The following is a 24,632-nucleotide window of genomic DNA, read 5'->3' on the forward strand; positions in this document are numbered from 1 at the left end:
GTAGACGTGGATTAGCTGAGAGTGAATTCATATGAAGAAAAAAATGCATTTTGTCATACAAAAACTGTTAAAAATCCAATGCAGAACCAAACTAAAAGTATTGCATCTTACTTGCCCATATTTGAACCAAACCACTTTTGCTACCTGGGACAGTATATACATAGATTTACATTAGAAAGAGATGCTTTTCAAAAAATACAGAGGGCAGCAATGATTAATAGGTGATGTAAATATGTTAACTTTGTTATCTCAGAATACATTTGCATTTTGCTCGTTCTTTGTGCAGTATTAATGAAAATGCAGTTTCTAATGTCTTCATTTTGAGTGCGAATTTAAATGGATTGTTCACCCAAAATTTTTTAATTCAGGCATTATTTACTCATCCCAGTGTTGTTTCCAAAGCTGCATTACCATCCCCCCTTCTTTTCCCGTTTCCCGAGGCTATGCAAATGTCTGACTACAGTATACACTGATGCAAAACATTTTGACCAAATATCACTGACCATCTCCTAACAAGGCCACATATTTAGGTCTGGGTTCTCATAAGCAATGTATTGTATGCAGGTGAAATGGGCAGAAATAAAGATCTGTGTGACTTTGACAAATTGTGGCCAAATTGTTATAGCAAGGCAACTGAGTCAGAATATATCTGAAACGGCAAAGTTTGTGTGTTGACCCCAGTCAGCAGTGTCAGAGGAGGGACAAACCACAAAACCAGTGACAGGGCGTTGGGGGTCCAAGGCTCATCGATGCACTAGGGCAATGAAGGCTATCCTGTCACAAAATTTTAATCATGGTTATGGGAGGAATGTGTCACAACACACCGTGCATCATAATCTGCTGCATAGTGAGCTGCGTATGCCTATGATCCCTGTCCACCATCGAAAGTGCCTACAATGGACACGCAAATCTCAGAACTGGACATTTGAGCAGTGGAAGAAGGTCAACTGGTCCGATGAGTCCCATTTTCTTTTACATCATGTGGACGGCCGTGTACATGTGTGTTGTTTACCTAGGGAATTGATGACAACAAGCCGGTAGAGGGAGTGTGACACTCTGGGCAATGTTCTATAAAATAGTTCAATAGTTCAAAGTGTTGCCCAGGCCTCCAAATTTCCCAGACCTCAATCCAATTGAGGATCTGTGGGATGTGCTGGACCAACAAGTTCAATCCACGGTGGCTGCACTTTGCAACCTACAGGACTTGAAGGATCTATATATCAAATCATATGCCATTTTCGTTTTCTGTACTTTCACAGAGGTTTATTTTCTGATTCTTGTTCTGCTTTTCTTGTTGCTGTCTTTCTAGTGATGAACAAGATGATCTGATGAAATCTGTAAAGGACCATCTGACTTGCACTTCCTCAGTGGAGACCGACATCAGACATCAAAGAGCCAAACACACTCACAAAGCGTGCTTGAAGAACAAGTATGAGACTTTATTTGAAGGAATCAAATTACAAGAGAATCAAACCCTGCTGAACAGGATCTACACACAGCTCTACATCATAGAGGGAGAGAGTGAAAGAGTGAATGAAGAACATGAGGTGCTACAGATGGAGAAACAACATTCACAAGACACTCCTATAAACTGCAATGACATCTTTAAACACTTAGCTGAACCAGCATGTGAGAAGAAAGATAAAATAAAGACTGTTCTCACTACAGGCATTGCTGGAATTGGAAAAACCGTCTCTGTGCAGAAGTTCATTCTGGACTGGGCAGAGGGAAAAGCCAATCAGGATGTAGATTTCCTGTTTGTGCTTCCATTTCGAGAGCTAAACTTGATTAAAGATCACCAGTACAGTCTTCACAGACTTCTGTTAGACTTTCATCCCGAACTTCAGGATCTGGACTCAAAGATTTATGAGGAGTGTAAAGTTGTGTTCATCTTTGATGGTCTGGATGAAAGCAGAATTACACCGATGTTTTCAGACAGGGAGAAAGTTTCTGATGTGACTGAGACTTCATCAGTGGGTGTGTTGATCTCAAACCTCATTAAAGGAGATCTTCTTCCCTCTTCTCACATCTGGATCACCTCCAGACCAGCAGCAGCCAGTCAGATACCCTTTAAATACATCAGTCGTATGACAGAAATCCAGGGATTTAATGACCCTCAGAAGGAGGAATATTTCAGGAAGAGAATTAGTGATCAGCATCAAGCCAGCAGAATAATCTCACACATCAGAAGAGTAAGAAGCCTCCACATCATGTGCCACATACCCGTCTTCTGCTGGATCTCATCCACTGTGCTTCAAAACATCCTGAAACAAGACCTCAGTGCAGAAATTCCTAAAACACTGACTGAAATGTACATCCACTTCTTGCTCATTCAGACAAATATAAGGAATCAGAAGTATGAAGACAGAGCTCCAGAGAAGCTGCTGGAGTCAAACAGAGAAATGATTTTGAAACTTGCTGAACTGGCTTTCAAGCAGCTGATGAAGGGCAATGTGATGTTCTATGAGGAGGACCTGATTGAGAGCGGCATAGATGTCACTGATGCCTCAGTGTATTCTGGGATTTGCACTGAGATCTTTAAGGCGGAATCTGTGATTTTTCAGAGGAAAGTCTACTGCTTCATACATCTGAGCTTTCAAGAGTTTCTTGCTGCTTTCTATGTGTTCTATTCCCATGTAATCAAAAACACAGAATCACTGCAGTTGTTTCTGGGTAATACATATTGGAGGTACAGGTCTGAGAACAACTCTCTGTATGAGCTACTAAAAGCAGCTGTTTATAAAACTCTCATCAGTGAAAATGGACACCTGGATCTTTTTCTCCGTTTACTGCTAGGCGTCTCACTGGAGTCCAACCAGAGACTTTTAGAGGATCTAATGATAAGAACAGAGAAAAGCTCAGAGAGCATTAAGAAAACCACAAACTACATTAAAGACAAAATCAAAGATGGGCGTTATGACTTAGCTAACACCCTCAAATTGATCCTCTGTCTGCTTGAAATGAAGGATAAGACTCTATACAGAGAGATTCTGGAATTTGTGAAATCAAACAAACACTCTCAGAAGTTCTCTTCGTCTCATTGCTCAGCAATAGCTTACATGCTTCAGATGTCAGAGGAGGTGCTTGATGAGCTGGACCTCAAGAAATACAACACATCAAATATGGGTAGAAGAAGACTGTTACCAGCTTTGAACAACTGCAGAAAAGCTATGTGAGTGTTGACATGATTCAGTAATAATATGCATGGTAAGCCATTACTTTATTTTCAGAAGAACTCACGACATAACACAAACAAGTAGAGCACAAAAGAGCCAAAGCAACTCACCCTAAATTAGCTACTTTCCAAACTCAGATAAAACACAGCTCCATAACTATACTAGCATCTGAAAAGTGATGAAGGTTGACATACTTGGCACCTATCTTTATCGCTGCTTAAATTCTATAGCCATTCTGACCACTGGTGTGATAAAGTCTGGGAGAAATGGCAGCATAAGCAATCATTTTTCCAGAAGTAAACTTAGTGAAGTTACTATATGTAATTTAGGGAGGAGCGAGCCCATCTAATCTTTCAATCAACAGACAACAGCCAGAGTATATGCAGCTGCTTACCTCTCCTCAGTCTCAGCTGTTCCAGCATCCCACCACCTCCCCAAACTCCACCTTCATCTTAGGAACCTTGCCCTAAATAATCATATCCTATATTTAGTCACTGTGGGGGTATATCAGAGCTCGAGTTGAAGCTGCTTCATCGAGCCCCTCATCAGTGGACAGCAAGCCAAATAAGTTTAAGTTAATATTTTAAGATTATATGGGCAAACAAACTCATTAACTATTGTTAGTTCTTTCTTTCCTTTGTTCTTTCTTTCTTTCTTTCTTTCTTTCTTTCTTTCTTTCTTTCTTTCTTTCTTTCTTCATTTTTAAATAATGTTTACACTTTCTGGTAGAACTATTGCCAGTGTACTTTGCCTTTAGTGTAGCAATTTCGAGTGAAAGTGAAAACACCAGATTCCACACTCCATTTCACCTTGAACCTTCTATCCACAGGCAGTAGAACTCCAAGTTCCAAGATCTTATAGACATATTTGGAAGGTTTTTTTTTCTTTAACAAATCACAGCTCCCTAATGTTACTTATGGCTTGAATCATTCTTTAGAATAGACTGCTACATCATATATTAAAAGCAAAGTTCATTGCACATGCAGTCATACAACTCTTGCAATGATACTGATGCTGGCTTTCCACATTCCCTAAAACAATTCCATGTGTCCTTGTGATGCAGCTTCCTTCAGGTGATCAATGATGATTAGAGCACAGATGCTTTGATGTTGCATAATATTAGTCTTGAACAACATATGAGTTGTAGTATTTCACTTCTTCCTCTGTTATAGACTTGCAGGCTGTAATCTTACTGATGCATGCTGTAAAAGTGTGGCCTCAGTTCTACAATCATCAGACTCTCTTCTGAGAGAGCTGGACCTGAGTAACAATGACCTGTGGGACCGAGAGAACAGCCCACAGAGTCAACTGAAGAAACCAAGGTTTGTGATTTTTCAATAATAAAAAAGCACTGTTCAATAATTATTGCACTGATGGTGCAATAAATATATTAACTTTAAATGTATTAATACATTTATAAATAAATTAATAACTTTGATTTGCAATTACTGATGCAATCAACCACTGGCACTGCAGTGTTTTTCGAAATATGAACCAGCCACCTTTGAATAATCAGAAATGCTCTAAAAAATAAGAATGATTTGTTTTGGAAAGATGCATGATGATTTTTGCACATTGTTCTGTTTAGACAGGGTATCTTCAAACTCCTAGATCAATCCTTTAAAGATTTCACTTTAGCTTCCCAACCATCTAATTGCCTCCTGAGAGAACTGGAACCATATAACAATGATCAGAAGTATTCAGGAATGGAGCTGCTCTCTGCTGGTCTGATGAGTCCTTACTGCAAACTGCAGATTCTGAGGTATTTACCCTAAGACATGCATAACATAATGTCAAATGCAAAATACAATATACAAAAGCGTAATAATAGATAATAATGTCCTGGGTATGTGTGGTTATGCTAGAATGTTTGTCCGTTGTCAATTTTATATGTGTATTATATAGAGTCTAGTTATTTCTGTGGGATGTGTTGCTTGTCATGTGGCCATCAATCCCCATGTCACCCTCTTGATGGCTTTTTTCTATCAAAATAATTGTTTAAACAATCTTCTTATTATGAGTTACAGATAATGACACAAACATGCAAAAGCGACCGATGTAGGAATGGAATTTCCTCCGAAATGCCACTGGCAGATCAAAGTTAAATTATTATTATAGGCTGAAGTGAATTACGCGAATTACAAAAAGCCAAGAAGATGTTTTTTATGTAATTGTTCAATCATGGAAATTTTTTCATTTTTGTTCATTTTTTCATTAAAAAACTTCTGTAGTGGACCGTTAAATAGTTGTATGATTATTTTGAAATTATTTTATTCTGTTTAGACTGGCCATGTGCAATCTTACCAATCAATCTTACAAAAGCTTGGCCTCAGCTCTTCAATCATCAAACTCCTCGCTGAGAGAGCTGGACCTGAGTAACAATGACCTGCAGAATTCAGGAGTGAAACTGCTCTGTGCTGGACTGAAGAGTCCAAACTGTACACTGGAGATACTGAGGTATTTCATAACATTACTTAGGTCATCCTCTTCTTCCACTCTTGAAGTCTATGGCAGTCAATAGAACAGTGAAATGGAAAATGGGGAAATTTGGCACAGAGGTAGAAGACAATCTGAACATATACCACAGTAAATTTTTACTTGCGATTTGAACCTTTGAAGCGTATGGCCTAGAAAAACATTCTAGATTTTCTGCCACTTTTTCAGAATTTTCTGAAAAACTTATGTTACCTTCAAGACCGTTGATCAGATATTCACCAAATTTGGTTCGTCATTAGACCATGTTAGAAAAATGTTTATTAAACCATTCTTTTATAACACTTTAATGAATTTGATTGGTGAGCAGTCCTAAAATGACTTGAGGCTGTTTCTCCACAATGCCAGGTTTCTCCAAACAAAACAAAGTAAATGTCATAGCAGTGATTCCATGAGGGTATGTCGCGTATGTCTAGGACAGCCGAAAATCGTGCAGTTTGTCCCAGGCTTCAGTTTAAAGGATCTCAACTCTAGCCCTTGATGTCCACATTCCTGCAGTTCCTCCAACCCTAATAAAACACACCTGAAGCAGCTAATCAAGGTCTTTAGGATCACTAGAAAGTTATAGGCAGGTAAGTTTGATCAAGGTTGGAGCCTAACTCTGCAGTTGGACCTCGAGGCCCAGAGTTGAGGACCCCTTGCATTACAGTCTTGCTCTACAGCACCCACATTTAAAATCACATTATTGCAGGCCCTTACAACAGGAAATCAAATTACTATTCGACAGCAACAATATTTGCTGACCTTTTTTTTAATTGTTGATGTTGTCGATAATGTCGACTAATCATTTCAGCCCTAATCATTATGAAACTTAGTATGTGTCACCAGTACCAGATATCTAACTGGTCTAGTTAGATATCTTGGGATATGCTGAGTACGATGTTACAAATATTTACAAATGAGTTATATTACACAAGACATATTCTAGCTCATTTATTTTTGAACAGCTACATTTACAGCTAATTATATCAGGCTTAATAAATAAATAGATCTTTCATAGAAAATCTCTGTCACGGTTATGTTCTGTTTACTCTTATTTTGACATTCTGTTCCGTTGTCATTAGTTGCTGTTTTTCAGCTCTGATTAGTTTCTGTTTCCTTGGTTTCTGATTATTTCTGCTTAATTATTATTTGTGCCTGTCTCTCGTTTAGTTTTCTTTGTTTGTTTCCTGTATGTATAGCTCTTAGTTACCACTTTTTTATCGGTTATTATCAAGGTTTAATCTGTTTATTACCCCTGAGTTCTCCTGTGTGTTCTTGTGGAATTATTAATAAACTGTGTTATTTCTGTCTTACTAAAAGCCACGGCATGTCTTCATTGTTGATGTGTGTGTCTTTTTTAGATTATCTGGCTGTATGGTGGCAAAGGAAGGCTGTGTTGATCTCGCTTCAGCTCTAAGGTCAAACCCCTCACACCTGAGAGAGCTGGATCTGAGCTACAATCACCCAGAAGTCTCAGGAGTGAAGCTGCTTTCTACTCATCTGAAGGATCCACACTGTAAACTAGAGAAACTCAAGTATGTTGGCCATTAATACTCACATTTTACTGTTTATGTGGACATGTGCATTGTTTAAACAAATGTCAGTTTGAATCCGGATCGACTTTTAGTTGCAGTTTAAGTGTAAAGGAACTGTCAAAGCATTTTCACTGGATAGAGGACCCAGAGAGGTGAGTGATACATTTAACAGGTTTATTAAGAGTGGGAAGAGAACCACCTTTATGCCAGAGTAAACGATGAATTCCTCTGCTGGGAGTAGAGCTGACTTGACTCAAAGACTAAATGGTAGCAGGGAAAGCAATGAATGTCCAAGGAGGACTGTTTCTAGAGAGGGATAGAGGAGAGGACAATGAGTCTTGCTGGGAATGATGAGAGAGAATTTTCTGGGAATAAGCAACTAGGCACAAACAGAGACATGGTGGAAAGAAACAAACAAGGCACGTAGCAGACACAAACAAGCCCATATGCTACTGTAAACAGAGGAGAGAGAGCTGTCATACTCTTTGCTTACAAGGAAACACTCCAAAACTCATGCCATTGAGCCCCCACTTTTCAAGCAAACCAGGGGTTGCAAATTTGTGTAGCGGAAATTAAATACATGCAGCATACAATCTCTAGTGTTACATGATTTAAAAGGATGTGTTTTCGCCATCTGCTTGCATTGACACATTGAAGCTGAAATTGATTAATCAACATTCAATAAGTTTAACGATTACATTATTAATGGCAATTAATCATTCATATCTCTAATAGTTTGAAAAATCTATATAGAACATGTTTATACAGTGGGGTCTTTATTAGGGGTCCAAGAACCATTCATACTGATTTTCTTGTTTTTCTTTTTGAATTTTTCTGCTCTAAATTTTAGAGACATCAAACTTAGCAGAATGGTCCCAAACATGTACTAAAAAAATCCTATTGGAATTTAAGTTTATCCTGTAGGATCTTATTGGATTCTTAGAATCTTATTTTTATTATTCTTAGAATTCTGATTTATTTTAATGGAATTTTACTTAGTCCTGTGGGATCTTATTGGATTCTCAAGGTGCGTTCACACCGGATGCGAATGATGCGATTCGCGCGAGTGATTTACATGTTAAGTCAATGCGAAGACGCAAATAGACATTCTGCGGTGCGATTCGCATGAATGACACAGTGCGAATTGAGCAAATTGAGGGTTTGACGCGTGATTCGCGCGAATCACCTGAGTTGAAAAATCTGAACTTTGGCGGATATTCGTGCCGCGTTCACCAATCAGGAGCTTGCTCTAGTAGTGACAACAATTAGGAGAAAATCTGTATATTAATATCTGGTTCAGACAATATGATTATCACTGTGATAACATTAAATGACATGAAACACAACCCAGTCTCTTTTTGTTAAATGCAAGTTTATGTATGATCAATAATACAAAAGTATAAGTAAAAGGTATAATAAGCTATACACGAAATAAAGCAAACAATTCAGTCAAACATTCAAAGTCAGTGCTAGTCGGCTACAACTGTAACATAAAGTTATAGCCTAAAAATAAAAAAGTAATAAAACTTCACTTTGCCCTCAGCCTAAACGATTTGCCAGGGAACAAATTATAGATCCATGAGACCAAAGATCGCCCGTGACATATACACAAGACGAATTATACCTCGAGACACACCACAGAGACATTAGAGCCAGCGGCAGACGTCAGAAGGCTAGCCGAGGAAAGGCTGCTCTTGCAGGGGTAAACGAGCGCGGAACGCCGCTGATCCACTGGAGCTCACAACTCCGAAAACACCAGATAAAATGTTCAAATAGGCAGTTTTTTTTATAAATAAACCACAGATTTGAGCTTTAAACAACTACATTATTGCCTGTGTTACAAGTAGACAGGAGGCAGACACAGATATGAACAGGTATGGTAGTTTATTTGACCACAGTAGAGCATGGGAAGTGGAGGAGGTGAGGAAACCGGTTGATGGCAGATAGGATGGTGATATGAGAGAGAGAGTTACTGTCTTTTGTATGGAAGGTTGAATGACGCTGGAGCCTGGAGGTTTCTGGAGACTGGGGATCGCTGGAGACTGGAAATCGCTGGAGACTGGAGATCCCTGGAGGACAGAGGGACGGACTGGAACACACTCACACAGCCGACAGGAAACACGGAAGGAGGGATACACGCTGGAGACAGGTAGTATCACTGGCAGAGTCCTTGAGGTAAGCATAGGAAGTAGTATATGCAAACGAGACCGGACGTGGAGTGCTGTGTGCGCGTGCTTCTTACAGTGCTGGTGATGAGTGCCATGATGAGGTGGAGGTGATAGTGATCAGTACTCTGGGGATGGAGTGCGCTGTGATTGGTGGAGGGTGGAACCTGACGTGTCTGTGACAGTACCCCCCCCTCCACGGCCCGCTCCAGAGGGCCGAGAACCCCGACGCCGTGGTGGTCGCCCTCTACCCCGCGGAGCTGGCTTCTCAGGATGACTGTCGTGGAATGTCTGGAGTAAACTGGGATCTAAAATGTCGTTCCTTGGGACCCAGGAGCTTTCCTCGGGACCATATCCTTCCCAATCCACAAGATATTCCAGCTGACCACCGCGACGTCGGGAGTTCAAGATCTCGTTGACCTTGTAGGCCGTACCGTCCTCCAGGATGAGTGGAAGGGGGGGTTCGGCGGGAACTACGTCAGGTCCTGTGGGGGAAACAGAGGGATGGTGAGCTTTGAGTAGTGAAACATGGAAAGTGGGATGAATACGATACCCTTGTGGTAGACAGAGTTGATATGTGACCGGGTTGACCTGCTTGATGATGGGGAACGGGCCAATGAACCTGGGACTCAGATTTTTGCAAGGCAGACGCATTCTGATGTCTCGGGTAGAAAGCCACACCAGTTGACCAGGCTGGAAGACGGGGGTGTCAGACCGCCGAAGATCCGCGACCATCCTGCGTCTGCGCAGGGCCCGTTGCAGCTGATGGTGAGCTGAGTCCCAGACCCTCTCGCTCTCTCTGAACCAGTAGTCCACAGCAGGAACGTCGGAGGGTTCCCCATCCCAGGGGAACAGTGGAGGTTGGAAACCGAGTACGCATTGGAATGGGCAGTGCCGGCCCGAGCCTCTTGGGGGCCCTAAGCAGAATTTGATTTGGGGGCCCCCCTCCCACCACGCAGAGTCACCTGTGCTAGAAGATTATTGACACAAATGTCACGCTATAATGTTATAGCGAATATTATAATCGAATACAGTGAGGGTATGTATTAATACAAAATAAAGAAATAAACGATACTTAAAATACTTCACTCTTTTATTAAAACTTCTGAATACAAACTGTCACAAAACATTAAATAAATTATTTGCAAATGTGCATTAAATGTGCAATCTTTTAAATAAAACCAAAATAGAAAAACATTAATATAATCAAAAATAGAATGTTACAAAAATAGATACTTAAATAATGAAAGCAAGCATAAGAACAGCAAGGGTTCAACAATGACAATGACAACAATGACCTCAAAATCGTTCCTTCCTAGCTTTTCTGGAGGCAAAGTTACTGATGACATCATTGTATGGTATTGCTTGGCCAACTTTGTTATTGATACTAATGACTGCAAGTCCACTGAGTCTTTCCTGGGCCATTGATGATCTCAAGTATGTTTTTATCAATTTGAGCTTGGAAAAGCTCCTCTCTGCTGAGGCAACTGTCACAGGCAGAGTGCAGGCTATCCTGAGAGCTACCCAAAGATTTGGGTAAAGCTCACACATCTCATTTTGTGAGAGGTATGTGAGAAGCTCAAAGGCAGTCATCATAGTTTGGGGAAGTTCAGGAAGACTCTCCATCTCTACTGCCAGTGCGCTACCATCAATATCCGCCTCCTCTCCACAAGAGAGTTTTTCCCCAAGAAGCTCACATTGTTCCCTCCGGACCTTTTGATCTAGCTCCCTAAAATTGAGCAGCACTCCTAAGTTCTCTTTAACCTCACTTAGAGACTTAAATCTATCCTCCAATGACAGAATGCTACAGTCCACTACAGCATTAAAAAAGGACACTTCCAGCCTCTTCATAGCATCCACTATCGGTTCATCTGCAGCCTCATAGGCAAAGTGTCTTTTTGTAGAACGCAATCGCTTCTCTTTCAGCACTGCTTCTGTGTTCATCCGGTCACAAATTTCTTTTGCAGATGTCTGTGCATCACAGAAGCCCGTTTTTCGGTAACTGATAAGTTCGCCTTTGTTCTTTTTTACAAGGTTAACCGCTACATCAAGCTGCATGTTGGTTGACTGTAGAAGCTTGCTCGTGGTGTTAATTTTAGACAAAATGTCACACCAGACAACACAACAAATCTGAAACCTAAATGAACCTATCTCTTCCGCAAGGGAGTTGGCTTCAACAGCCACTACAGGGTCAGTCGCTTTACTTCTCACTTCTAGCAGGGCTTCCCTCACCTTCTCTGACTGGTAGCGCAAAGCTTCAATACTTTTTATCCGGCTTTCCCAGCGTGTCTCACTCCAGGACTTGAGGGTGATGTCAACACACTTCCATAAGATGGCCCACCTTTGAGTGGACCCAGCGAACAAATTGTACACCTTCTCCACATTTCCAAAAAAACAAGCAGCATCCGTTGATGCTTTAGCTGCATCTGAAACTGTCAGATTTAGTGTATGAGAACTGCAAGGCACATAAAAAGCTCTTGGATTCTTAACCAATAGCCTAGCCTGCACACCTTTGTTTTTTCCTTTCATATTAGCCCCATTGTCATAGGACTGCCCCCGACAATCCTGAAAAGGGATGTTCAATTCCTCAAGCCTGTTAAGGATTAGATTGGACAAACCCAGGCCAGTGGATTCTGGAGCTATCAGAAATCCTAAAAAGTGCTCTTTTATTTCTGGTGTTTTGCCCAGAGTGACTGTGCGCACCACAACAGACATTTGTTCATGGTGACTAACATCAGGTGTACAGTCTAAAATAATTGAATAATATTTGCAGTTCTTGATTTCTGCCACCATTACCATCACCATTTTGTCACTGACACACTCTATCAGCTCATTCTGGATAGTCTTACCCAGGTACGTGTTGTGCTGCATTCCACTATCAATTCGTCTGATGTGGTCTTTTAACACCGGGTCAAATTTTGCCATCAGTTCCACCTCTTTAAGGAAGTTCCCATTGTTGGCCTGATGCAAAGTATCGACAGACCCCCTGAGTGCAAGATTCCTCTCTGCCAAAGACTGAATGATACTAATCAAACGGATGAGAACATCTCTCCAACGATTTCTTTCTGCCTCCAAAAGGGCCATTTCTGTTGCATCAATAGTCTTCTGCTTAGAAAGACGGAGGGCAAAGTCTTTCCACTTCACCATATTATTACAATGATCTTGACTATTCTCATGCTGTTTCAGCAAAGCACCTACATTTACCCAATCACGCTGTCCCTCTGTTGACAGTTTTGTGGACTTTCTTGAGAATAATTTGCAACAGAAGCAGTAAACTGCATCATTTTTCTTTGAATAAATTAGCCAGCTTCGCTTGATTTTTTCCCCATTTACTAATTGTCTGCATGTATAGTGGTAGTGAAAGCTTCGTCCATCTGATTTCTTGGGGAAGGTAAAGGTGTCACTTATTGGCACTGGCCCTCTTCTTACCAGATCAGTCCTTTCTGAGTCTGACAGGAATGCTGACCATTCAACTGGGTCAATTGGAGGAGCTGTTGATCTATTTTGATAGCTGGAGCTTGTTGAGGGAGTGGATGGGAAATCCATAGCAGTGGGTGCAGATGTAGAAGGACCTGTAGGGACATTAGATTAAAAGTTTTTTTAATTATAAAATAACATAACACAGAATATTTTATAGTAAAGCCAACACAAAACAAAAACTTTTAGATTAACTGACCTGTCATGCCGGCTGAGGTTGAAACCGATGTATCAGTGATAGTAAGTGCTTGTAACTGCTCCTCGCTTTCAGCCGCATGTAACTGCTCCTCGCTTTCAGCCGCATGTAACTGCTCCTCGCTTTCAGCCGCATGTAACTGCTCCTCGCTTTCAGCCGCATGTAACTCTGCAGTGGATGAACCTGCAATGATAAAATAAATAAACAAACAAATAAATAAATAAAAAGCTAAATGTGTCATGTCATATTAACAGGCTATGTAACCATTTGCCATCAAGAAAAACCTCACCTGCTGTATCATCAGCTGTGGAGGCTCTGACACTCAATGAAACATTAGGGGCAGGTAGAGTTGGTTTTGCTCCATAATACTTCAACAGTGATCCTGGAAACAAAAAAAAATAGCAGTACATAGTTGATTGAGCAGAATTAGTTTATTTTGCCATCATTACTTACACAACAAGCAATTCCACACCACACCTAACAATTCATATTCTATTGGAAAATGAGGCATAATTGCAGTATGGTGAAAACTTAGCATGGTTGGTGATCTACTGCAGCCTATAAATATGAGGATAGCACTGCTACATCACTCGCCACCATATAAATAAAATTGAAGTCTATTTTCATCACAGAAGTCTCCCCACCCAACATGGGTTTGGTATATTTTCTCATAAAGATCAATACCATCTCTCACCAAAGATCTTAGAGCAGAGAGCGCACGTGCGTTGCTTAAGAAGCTGGAACATTCACTTCAACACAAACAGCAATGCTATAGCTAAGCTGGCATCGCGGTTCCCTTTCGAAAGGGAACTCTCGCTGCGTCTAGCTGACGCTATGGGGAACGCCTCCAGCGTGACAGGTGTCTGAAGCTACTATCGAATCACGTCAATCCTATTGACCGACGACAACCCATGACGTCATCACTATGCGACCCGGAAGTATATAAGGGCGCTGTGCCAACACATACACATCTTTCTCGTCTTCAGGGACTGTCTGTTTGAAGTGCTATACGAGTTAAGGTAATACAAATTCATTATTTAATACACACAAGTGTGTATTTACTGCCTGGGATCAAGAGCATGCACAGTCAGTTCATTTGAAGTTGAATTTGTGTGTAAGTGTGAGCGGTTTTCAATCTGAGATCGCTCCACTCTAGTCTGGCTTTCTTCTTGAGGGAAGAGAGTTTGGCATCTGGGGCTGGATGATGCTGTTCCGCTCACGCTGAGGCTGAGCGCTGGCATGCATCATGGGTTCTCAGATGCAGCTCGCCGATCGTCGCGAGAGGTTATATTCCTCTCGAGCGATCTGGCGGCTAGCGAGACTAATCAGCAAGTGCTCTTAGGGATGGCTGGTGAGAGTGTATGATTCCTCTCAGCCACCCTGACCGTGTATGCTGAGCTGGTGAATGTTATGGAACACGCTGCAGGCAGGCTGCGGCTGCCATGTTGGCGCTTTAAGAGGAGAGATCGCTCGTGATAGATTGCACGATCAATTTCTCCTTGGCCATAAACCATCAGCTCAGATGAGCCTTCCATTCCTTCCTGATCTTCTTACAGAGATCGAGAGGGCATGGAAGAATCCATATTCAACCCGATGTTCATCGACATCAGCGTTTTAACTTCGCTGATGTCGAGGGGATATGGGAATATGGATATGTGTTGATGCTACCGACTGGCGAGGAAAGTTTGCGAACTTTTCTCGCGTGTTGTGGGCATCAACACTGAGAGCTCAAATTTTGCCATCCACCTTTCCAAATCACGTTGTGCTTTAATGGCAGGGCATACACGGCAGCAGGTCAGGCTGGTGCTGCTTTTCACACCATGGCGGTGTTTCAGGCGTACCAGGCAGATCTGCTGGGGGATCTCGATCAGGGGGTTAACCCCTGATGCGGTAGTCGAACTGCGCTGCACCACAGGTCTAACTCTCCGCGCCACCGAGCAAAGCAGCTGCCGCGATCGGCTGATCGTGGGCGGCGATGGTGGCCTAGGAGAGACATCTGTGGTTGAACTCGGCGGATAACGTGGAGAAAGTAAAGAGCTTTCTCCACGATTCACCGGTCTTGCCTTGCAAACTTTTCAATAAAAGTTTGGAGAGGCGAAGGCGCGTTCGGCAGCATTGAACCTGCTTACCGCTGAGATCCGGATCCGCGCCCAGGCAGGCGGGAGGGCCCGTCTTGGCCCGAGGGCTGGAGACAGGGCCAGAGTACCAGTATTGCTTTTTCGTGCGCCCTCTCATAGGAGTAGGTCGCAGAAGAGGCCGGTCTCCCGTAGGAAGAGGGATCCCTCATAGTGTTTCTTCATAGAGCGTTTCTCCAGGCGCCTCTTACATCAGGCCTGGGGCGGCCCGCCTTGGCTTGATCAGTGAGAGCGCCCCTTTCAGGCATGCAAGGGCGGTAGAACACCGCGGTCATATGAGAACCGTGTGGTGAGTCTTCGCTCTACACGCCGCAGGTGAGAGTGGTCTATTTTGTGTGATAACACTAAAATATGTATTTCTTACAGATCTTTGTTCCCTGTATAGAGTGTGGGTTTACGCAACCATTAGGAAGGAGGAGTTAACTGAAGTTCCCCCCTGTAGGTGGCTTATTGCAGCACCAGGAAATGGGCTGTGGAGGTGAGCGTGTTGGCTTTTCCTTGGTGGTCAAGATATCGCGAGGCAGGCCATCGCTCATGGTAGCATATGTATGTAATTAGGGCCTCCTCTCAGGGTGAGAGTGGTGTTTAGGCCGCCGCTCTTCTCTTTGGAATGTTTGCGGAATACTAAGCGGTAGCACACCCTTCTGGGAGAATGGAGTGTTTCTTTCTACCGCTTAGGGTTTTTACTATATGCCTTCGGTAAGCCACCGCAGTTTAGAGTAGTTTGTCTCTCTCAGAGTGTTCGTTAGAGACTGATGCTGGAGCTTCAGTTGGGCATGTGGCCTAGGCTATGTTGATGAGGGAGCTGCATTGCTGAGGCACTGTCACCTCTGGCCGTTCACTTCGTGATTCTGAGCCTTTTGTACCATCCCTGTGGTAGCCTCCTCTCACTTGAGAGTCGTTTGGTCAAAGCAGTTATTAGTCAGCCAGTGGTCTAACTGTCAAGGGTTTCATAGCAGTCAGTTAAACTTGCTACCAGGTGGTAGGCCTCACCAGGCCTCCTTGGAGGCGAGTTCCTGAGTGGGATACTCGGGGAGCTAGGTAGGCCTCTTCAAGCCTCCTTGAGGGCAAGGGCCGATGTGTGAATTTGATATGGCTAGCCTGACGGCTATCAAGTGGTAGGCCTCGTCAGGCCTCCTTGGAGACGAGCCCCTAGGGTCTTTTTTACTCTCACATTGTGCAAAATGTTTGTTATCAGTTGGCAGGCCTTTGAAGCTAGGCCTCGCTGGAGGAGTGCTCTGAGTCTCAGTCACTTGACGGCTAGCACGGCTGAGTTAGTGCTAGCAGGTGGTAGGCCTCACTAGGCCTCCCTAGTAGGCTTGCGATCAGATAGAAGGCCTCATCAGGCTTCTTTTTGAGGGTGAGCTTCTGGAAGAGTTTTCCCAGGCAGCTAGCATGACTTGCTATCAAGGTAGGCCTCACCAGGCCTCCTGGGAGGGCAAGTATCGATGCAGGGCATCGTGAAAAAATAGCCCGGTTGGCTATCAGGGTATAGGCCACAAACTAAGCCTCCCTGACGGTCGGCTGTTAGGTGGAAGGCCTCAGTCAGGCCTCCCGGGAGGCGAGTACCGATGTGTGGGCATCGGGAGTATTCTAGCTTGGCAAGCTGTTCAGGTGGTAGGCCTTATCAGGCCTCCCCGAAGGCAGGTACCGATGTTTTGGCATCAAGGTAGAGCCTGCCTAGCTGGCTATCAGGTTGTAAAGAGCCATTACGCTCCCCTGAGGGTCGGCTGTCAAGTAGGTCTCAATAGGCCTCTTGATCAAGGCACATTATCAGTTGGAAGGCCTCGCCCAGGCCTCACTGGAGGAAGTACCGATGGTCACATCGGGACAACTGGCCTGCCGGCTAGCAGGTTGCAGGCCTCATCAGGCCTCCCTGAAGGCCTGTTGTAGTGGAAGCAGGCTAAAATGGGTGGAAGGCTTTACAAAAGCTTCCCTGAAAAGGAGTTCCCAGGTCATGGTCACTAGATCAGTAGTATATATTGCTATCTGACAGTAGGCCTGTACCGGGCTTATCCCAGAGGCCGGTAGTAGGCCTTATTAGGCCTCCCTAAGGCGTTCTTGGGGCCCACTCACTTGAGAAACAGTTAGGAACGAAAAACAAACAGGTAGTAGGCCTCTCCAGGCCTCCCTAAAGGCTGGCTATCAGGTTGTAGGCCTCAACAGGCCTCCCTTGAGGGCGAGTTCCTGAGTCAGGATGCTCGGCTAGCTTGCGTAGCTTGACTGTCAGGTAGCAGGCCTTCATTTGGCCTCCTTGAGAAAACAAGTTCAGTTTTCCAGCCTTGACAGACAGCTTCAACTGTTATCAGGTGGCCCACGGGACCTCCCTAGATGTAACCTCAGCAGTAAGCATGCTTCGCTGGCAGGTGGTAGGCCTCTTTAGGCCTCCCTGAAGATGGGTTCCCGAGCCAGGATGCTCGGGTTGCCAGCATGGCGTGCTGTTAGGTAGTAGGCCTTTATAGGCCTCCCTGGGGGATAAACCTATTATCAGGTAGTAGGCCCACCGGGCCTCCTTGAAGGCGAAGTTCCCGAGGTAGGCACTTCTTGGTTACCAGTTCTCTGTCTTAGAACTGGTCATAGTTGGCCTACAGCTGGAGGTTACCCGCCAGGCAGGCTCAGCTGCTCCCCTCACTGAGGGTCGTCTATGAGCACACAGCCGCCTGAGCCTGGTCAGACGGTTGTAGGCCTCTCGTGAGGCCTCCCTGTTAGATCAGTCCGTAGGCCTTTCCGGCCTCCTTATTGCTTTGAAACACAAGCACCTGATAGATCCTTGATTGAGCAGGCAGACTCCCCTCGCTAGCAAGGGTTGTAAAGCGCTATGCTGAGTATTGCTCTCTTGGATAACCCGTCTCTGAGTTCCGGGCTGAGTAGGACTGCCAGTTTTTCAGTCCCTTAGTTTGGATGCCTCCTGGGCACCATCCAGAGGCTCTGTCTCTGAACAGACAGGGTTGGCTAAACCGAAGTGTCCATAACTCTTAGGGCACCAGGTCAGGCCTCCCTGGTGGCATTCGGGAGAACTTGTTTTCCGAGTAGTGACTGGCCAGGGTTCCTTCGGGTCCCCTAGCCACATTCCCTTAAAGGGACCCCTTCTGTTGAAGTAGTGGTCTCGGGCCTTTGAGCAGTCTGGATAAGAACCTCACGCAGTTGCGTTAAGGTTCCGTTTAGATGTATAGCTTGGGCTATGACCGTAGGGAATGCTGTCGCTGACAGCCCAGTGTGACCTGAGGGGGAGTGGCTCAGGTTTTTCAGTTGAATTTACTTGTGTTGACAGTTGTCACTGCCATTAGGCAGACACTCCCCTCAGCATGGCGGCGTTGGTATATCGTTCCCCATAGCGTCAGCTAGACGCAGCGAGAGTTCCCTTTCGAAAGGGAACGTCTAAGGTTACGTATGTAACCTCTGTTCCCTGAGAACAGGGAACGAACGCTGCGTCGCTTTGCCATGCTTCAGGGCCTATCTGCCATACAGTCCCTTCAGACGAGAAGATGTGTATGTGTTGGCACAGCGCCCTTATATACTTCCGGGTCGCATAGTGATGACGTCATGGGTTGTCGTCGGTCAATAGGATTGACGTGATTCGATAGTAGCTTCAGACACCTGTCACGCTGGAGGCGTTCCCCATAGCGTCAGCTAGACGCAGCGTTCGTTCCCTGTTCTCAGGGAACAGAGGTTACATACGTAACCTTAGACGTTTTCTCCAACTTAAACCAATATCTATCAATATGTGAAATACACTAGGGCTGTCATTTTTGAGAAAAATGTAATTCGAATGGATATCAAATATCAAGCAATGTATTCGAATATGTTCGAATATCTTCGAATACACCCCCCCCCATAACAAAAATGTTTATTGCCAGCATACAGAAGTTATTACACGACCATTAACACAAGGACAACTTCAGTCGGAACATTCTAAAACGCTTAACGTGGCTTAATGTACTAAGACAATGTTATTAAGAGACCAAACTCAGTAAACATAATACTAATAACGTATACTATGAACGAAAAAAAAAAAAAGATGAGCCCAGGATATGAACGCAACGCGTTTAATTCCTCGTTAAGCTTTTTTCTCCCATAGAAAACCATTAGGCTATAAGAAAACATACTGTAAATAACCATGCAAACATACCTTTATCTCGCTCTTTTTTCTCCTCCTCTGTCCTTTTCTTTTTTCTTTTTTCGGCACCAGAGGGATACGTCCTTTTTTGTGACATGGCTTAGGCTTATTTTATTATCGCGACGTGCACGTGCGCGCCCGCGCGAATTGTCAATGCACGCACGCGAGGCGTGACAGGTGTCTAGTGTATGCGCATGACTCAAACGCTGGCAGACACAGCAGCAGTTGTCGACAAATCAGAATTTTCTTGTCTTGAATTATTCATCCATTCATTCATTAATTCAGTTATATCACTTGTTTAAATCATTTAATTGTAAAAAAAAAAAAAAAAAAAAAAATTTAAACATTGGGCCGCTTAGTTCGCTTATGGCTCGGGCCGGCCCTGGGAATGGGGTGAGTCCTGTGGTCGACTGCTTCAAGGAGTTTTGGGCGTACTCGGCCCAACCTAGGAACTGGTTCCAAGAGTCCTGGTGGTCATGACAGAAGGTACGTAGGAAGCGACCAATTTCCTGAACCTTCCTTTCTGTCTGCCCGTTTGACTGTGGATGGTACCCCGACGTCAGGCTAACGGCCACACCTAGGAGTGAGAAGAATGCTCTCCATACTCGGGAAATGAACTGGGGACCTCGATCGGAGACTATGTCCTCAGGTACTCCGAAGTATCTAAAAACTTGATTGAAGAGTGTTTCGGCTGTTTCCATGGCAGTAGGCAGACCTGGGAGTGGGATCAGACGACATGATTTGGAGAAGCGATCTACTACCACTAGGAAGGTGGTATTACCGTCTGAGACCGGCAGGTCAGTGATGAAATCTACTCCTAGGTGTGACCATGGGCGTTCTGGAACGGGCAGAGGAAGGAGCTAACCAGCTGGAAGATGACGTGGAGATTTGGAAATGGCACACTCCCTACAGCCCTGCATGTACCTTCTGACATCCTTTGCCATCCCTGGCCACCAGAAGTGTTCTTTTAGCAACGAGAGGGTTTCATTGACCCCCGGGTGACCAGTACCGAGTGACGTGTGAGCCGAGTGAATGGTGGGAGTGCGTCGTGTCCGAGTGAGGTATAGCAAGCCAGGTGGACAACCCGGCGGAGGGTTCGTGGAGGCATTGGAGGAGGGAATGGTGTCTTCGGACCAGGTAATTGGACTTACTATGAGGGAGCTTGGAATGATGGGTTCTGGTTCTTCCATCTGTTCGTCAGGGGCATGAAGACGGGAGAGAGCATCAGCTTTAAGATTCTTGGTACCGGGAATATAGGAGATGGTGTAATTGAAACGGGAGAAGAACATGGCCCACCGGGCTTGTCTGGGGTTTAATCTCTTGGCTGATCGAAGATATTCGAGGTTTTTATGATCAGTTAGCACTAGGAACGCATGTTTGGCTCCCTCCAACCAATGCCTCCACTCTTCTAAGGCAAGCTTGACTGCGAGAAGTTCCCTTTTTCAGTGCCTGAAAAAGTCTTAAAACTAAGTTGTCACACATTAACAGTAGAATTTTAACAAAAAAGACATGTAAACACATTCTCAACAAGACGAGACGGCTGGCAGAAGCCCCTCCCATGACGCGAATTCGCGTCTGTTGTGAAGTGAATGTCACGCGGGAATGAAGCGAGTAAACTCAAAATGTTCAAGCATCCAACTTCGTGCGAATAGTGCAAATTATTCGCGTCATTCGCGTTTCATTCATTCATTCAAAAAAAAAAAAACGTCCTGCACACGCTCTTCCATGGCAGTGAAAACCAGGCTAAAACTTTACAAAAAGGATTCAAAAGTATAAACCAGGTAAACCTCCTGAGGTGAATGCTTTTTACAGGTTGTCATGACAACATTGCGTGAGTGCTGACGGCTCGCACACACTCACGTACAGGAACGTGCATAGAGTAATGACCGAGCTCAGTATTTTGACTGAATAATACAGTTTCTTTCTCGCAAAACCTTATAGTATGCCTCTGAACATTTTCTATATGGCCAGTGGCGGTTCTAGGGGGGTGGCCAGGGGGGCCGGTGCCCCTGTGTCAACAAGCTTGGCCCCCCTTCTGGCCCCCGTAAATTTGGAATCATATCGCACCAAACAAAAAACTGGTTAAACTGGTTGCAATGTACGGTTTTTGCTGTGGCGGTGAGTGATGAAAAGAGCACTTTATTGTGTCATAACCAATAACCAATGCAGAGAAGCAATGAGGAGGCTGCTCGCTGTGGGACGCAAGTAGTCTGTTTATGAATGATTCGTCACTCAGTCTGCATTCGCTCAAATAGTTGTAAAACACGGGCTATAATGGTTGCTACGCACTTGATTATAGATAAAATAAGCTCTCTTTATACACGTTGTGTTGTGTGTAACTTTACCCATACGCAGCAGTGATAGCTACTGTAGATTAATTTTACTGACTTGACGACTTTGAATTCCATTCAGTCATTTGGTTCATTTAGCCTACTTGTAGTTAATATATATTTTTTCAAAATTTCTAATTTCTAACTGAACACATATGTCTTTGATCATATTCCGAATTAGGAAGATGCAGCCAAAGATAAATTATGACCAACGCAATGAAAGAACCATTCATGTGCGAATATGACAGATAGGCATACCCGAGAAAAGATACAGAAAATAATGTAATTTCAGTCTTGTTCACATATAGCGAGAAATAATATTATTTTATCCAATTGTCCAGTGTTGCTTAGAGTATTAGATGTTTGTTTTTATGTCCATGCTAACTTTGCGAACTTTCCGCTAACAGAGAGCAGGAAGGCTACAAAACATGTAAAATAAATGGTTTAGTTTTACTTTTATAAATTGAGCATGCATGATCATATTACAGATAGGCTACATTACTTTTCAAATAAATAAATGAACTTAAAATGATTTTACTTCACGTGTAGAGACTGCAGAGTGATACAGTATATGGCCAAATAAAAAAGACTTCCAATAATCCGGCAATAAGTTAAAGGGTTAGTTCCCCCAAAAAGAAAATAAAAACACCTAATGTAACTCACCCTCGTGTTGTTCCAAAACCTGTATTAGTTAGAATGTTGTTAACCAAACCATTTCAGTGCTTCTTAGTTAGAATGTCCATAAAATTCAAGATATGCGGCAAAAATGCCCGTTTGAGTTTTAGTCTCAGAGCGTTTTTACACTGGGCACGTTTGTTGTGGTCCGCGTCAGATCGCATTCTAAACCGCGAATACACCGCAGGCTCCCTCTCGCTCGTATCCAAGGTAAATCATCAACACTATCATCCCTTAGCCTACATGTGTTTTATTGAACTAAATACATCGTCATCTGATAAAATGCATGTGCAGGTTACTTTTCTTGCGCACCCGAGTCCTTAATCTTATAATATAAAATACAATATTATGTATCCTGTTTATATATATATATATATATATATATATATATATATATATATATATATATATATATATATATATATATATATATATATATATATATATATATATATATATATATATAAATAAAAAAAACAAAAGTACATATTTTGAATAGGCTACCATAATGTTTAGTTATTTTATGTTTATTTCCATTTGTTTAGCTTGTTACGCATTTGTGTTGCCTCTATCCAATAAAATACATATACAATGGTTATTAGCAGTTGTGTATTTTGTTTTTGATTATTGCATAAAATAATATTATATTGGATCTAACTATAAATTACCCAGTTGTGAATCATATGACCCGTGGATCGTCCGTGGGCGGCCAGAAAACATGTAATATAAACCAGCGGCTCGGTAGCGGAGCACTGTCGGAAAAGTGGTGGCTGCTGCTGGTGGTCCGCTAGGAAAACAATGAGCAAAATGCCAGAGGGCCGCCAACTTTGCCTCCAGTGGTCCGCCACTGGCCCGCTGGTCGTATTCCCATGAATCGCAGCACAGCTCGAGCGCAATTTGCGCAACCAAGCTCAGAGCATCTCCTTCAGGCAGTCTCGAATTCAGTTCCCCTGAGCTCAGCTCACCTGGGTCATGACAACTTTCACATTACCAATTATTCGAACTAAACTGCCAGTGTGAAAACGCCCTCACATTTACATCATGATATAGACTAAGCATTAACATGAGTAACGAGTGCAATATCACACAAGTTTTTCTACCCAGAATAGCATGACTGCAAATGCGATAGCCTACTGCTCTTATACAACAGTTTAATAAAATAAATAAGTTAATAGTGTTCAACATAAGAAAGTCATATTTGGAACGACATGGGGGTGAGTAAATGGTGATAGAATTTTCATTTTTAGGTGAACTACCTAATTAACTACTGGTTAAGATAAATGTTAACGTGTGCCCCCTAAAAGCACAAGTGGCCCCTGCCTGGCCCCCCTAGTTACCGTGGTCTAGAACCGCCACTGTATATGGCGCATGTCTCCCTGTATCATTGCGTGACACAGGCCATTAGAACAACAGCAGGGTGAGTAAAAGATTACTTTATTTTCATTTCAGGGTGAACAATCCCTTTAACTTTTTTAGAGTAACATTGTGTGTGTGTGTGTGTGTGTGTGTGAGAGAGAGAGAGAGAGAGAGAGAGAGAGAGAGAGAGAGAGAGAGAGAGAGAGAGAGAGAGAGAGAGAGAGAGAGAGAGAGAGAGAGAGAGAGAGAGAGACCCAATTGGATCCCATTAAAATTCTATAGAAATTATCCTACAGGATATTTCTGTATTGTCTTATAAGACAATTCCCACAGAATCCAATAGGAATCAGATAAGAATCTTATAGGACAAGACATAAATATCCTATAAGACTATTTATAACGGAATCTTATAAGAACAGTTCCAAAATATGATAGAAATTCTAAATGGAATCCTGTACTGTCACGGTTATGGGTGCAGAGTTACCCGTCCCACGGTTACCCGTCCTTCGGATGAGACGTTAAACCGAGGTCCTGACTCTCTGTGGTCATTAAAAATCCCAGGATTCCCATCGATAAAGAGTAGGGGTGTAACCCCGGCATCCTGGCCAAATTTGCCCATTGGCCCCTGTCCATCATGGCCTCCTAATCATCCCCATATATATATACGATTGGCTTCATCACTCGGTCTCCTCTCCACCAATTAGCTGGTGTGTGGTGGGCGTACTGGCGCAATATGGCTGCCGTCGCATCATCCAGGTGGATGCTGCACATTGGTGGTGGTTGAGGACATTCCCCCCTTCTATGTAAAGCTCTTTGAGTGCCTAGAAAAAGCGCTATATAAATGTAACAAATTATTATTATTATTTATTCAGAGAAGAGGCGAGGACTCCAGAGCAGAATAAAGCGTGGTTTATTGAAATAACAAAATAAAACAAACACAAACAATATACCCTCGAGGGGGAAAACCAAACAGACTGCAATTAAACATAAGGAAC

General features: G+C 43.3%; 1 protein-coding gene across 1 annotated transcript in view; it reads left to right on the forward strand.

Annotated features, from left to right (window-relative positions):
• Window positions 1-24,632, forward strand: part of LOC307117740 (protein NLRC3-like) — a 38,106-nt gene that overhangs the window by 7,979 nt on the left and 5,495 nt on the right. Inside the window, exons 5-9 of the mRNA XM_079802778.1 lie at window positions 1,310-3,172; window positions 4,349-4,498; window positions 4,765-4,938; window positions 5,460-5,633; window positions 7,013-7,186. Of these exons, the coding sequence (XP_079658904.1) occupies window positions 1,310-3,172; window positions 4,349-4,498; window positions 4,765-4,938; window positions 5,460-5,633; window positions 7,013-7,186 (2,535 nt within the window). The remainder of the gene's footprint in view (window positions 1-1,309; window positions 3,173-4,348; window positions 4,499-4,764; window positions 4,939-5,459; window positions 5,634-7,012; window positions 7,187-24,632) is intronic.

This window comes from Gobio gobio (assembly GCF_949357685.1).
Source record: "Gobio gobio genome assembly, chromosome: 21".
Taxonomy (NCBI): Eukaryota; Metazoa; Chordata; class Actinopteri; order Cypriniformes; family Gobionidae; genus Gobio; species Gobio gobio.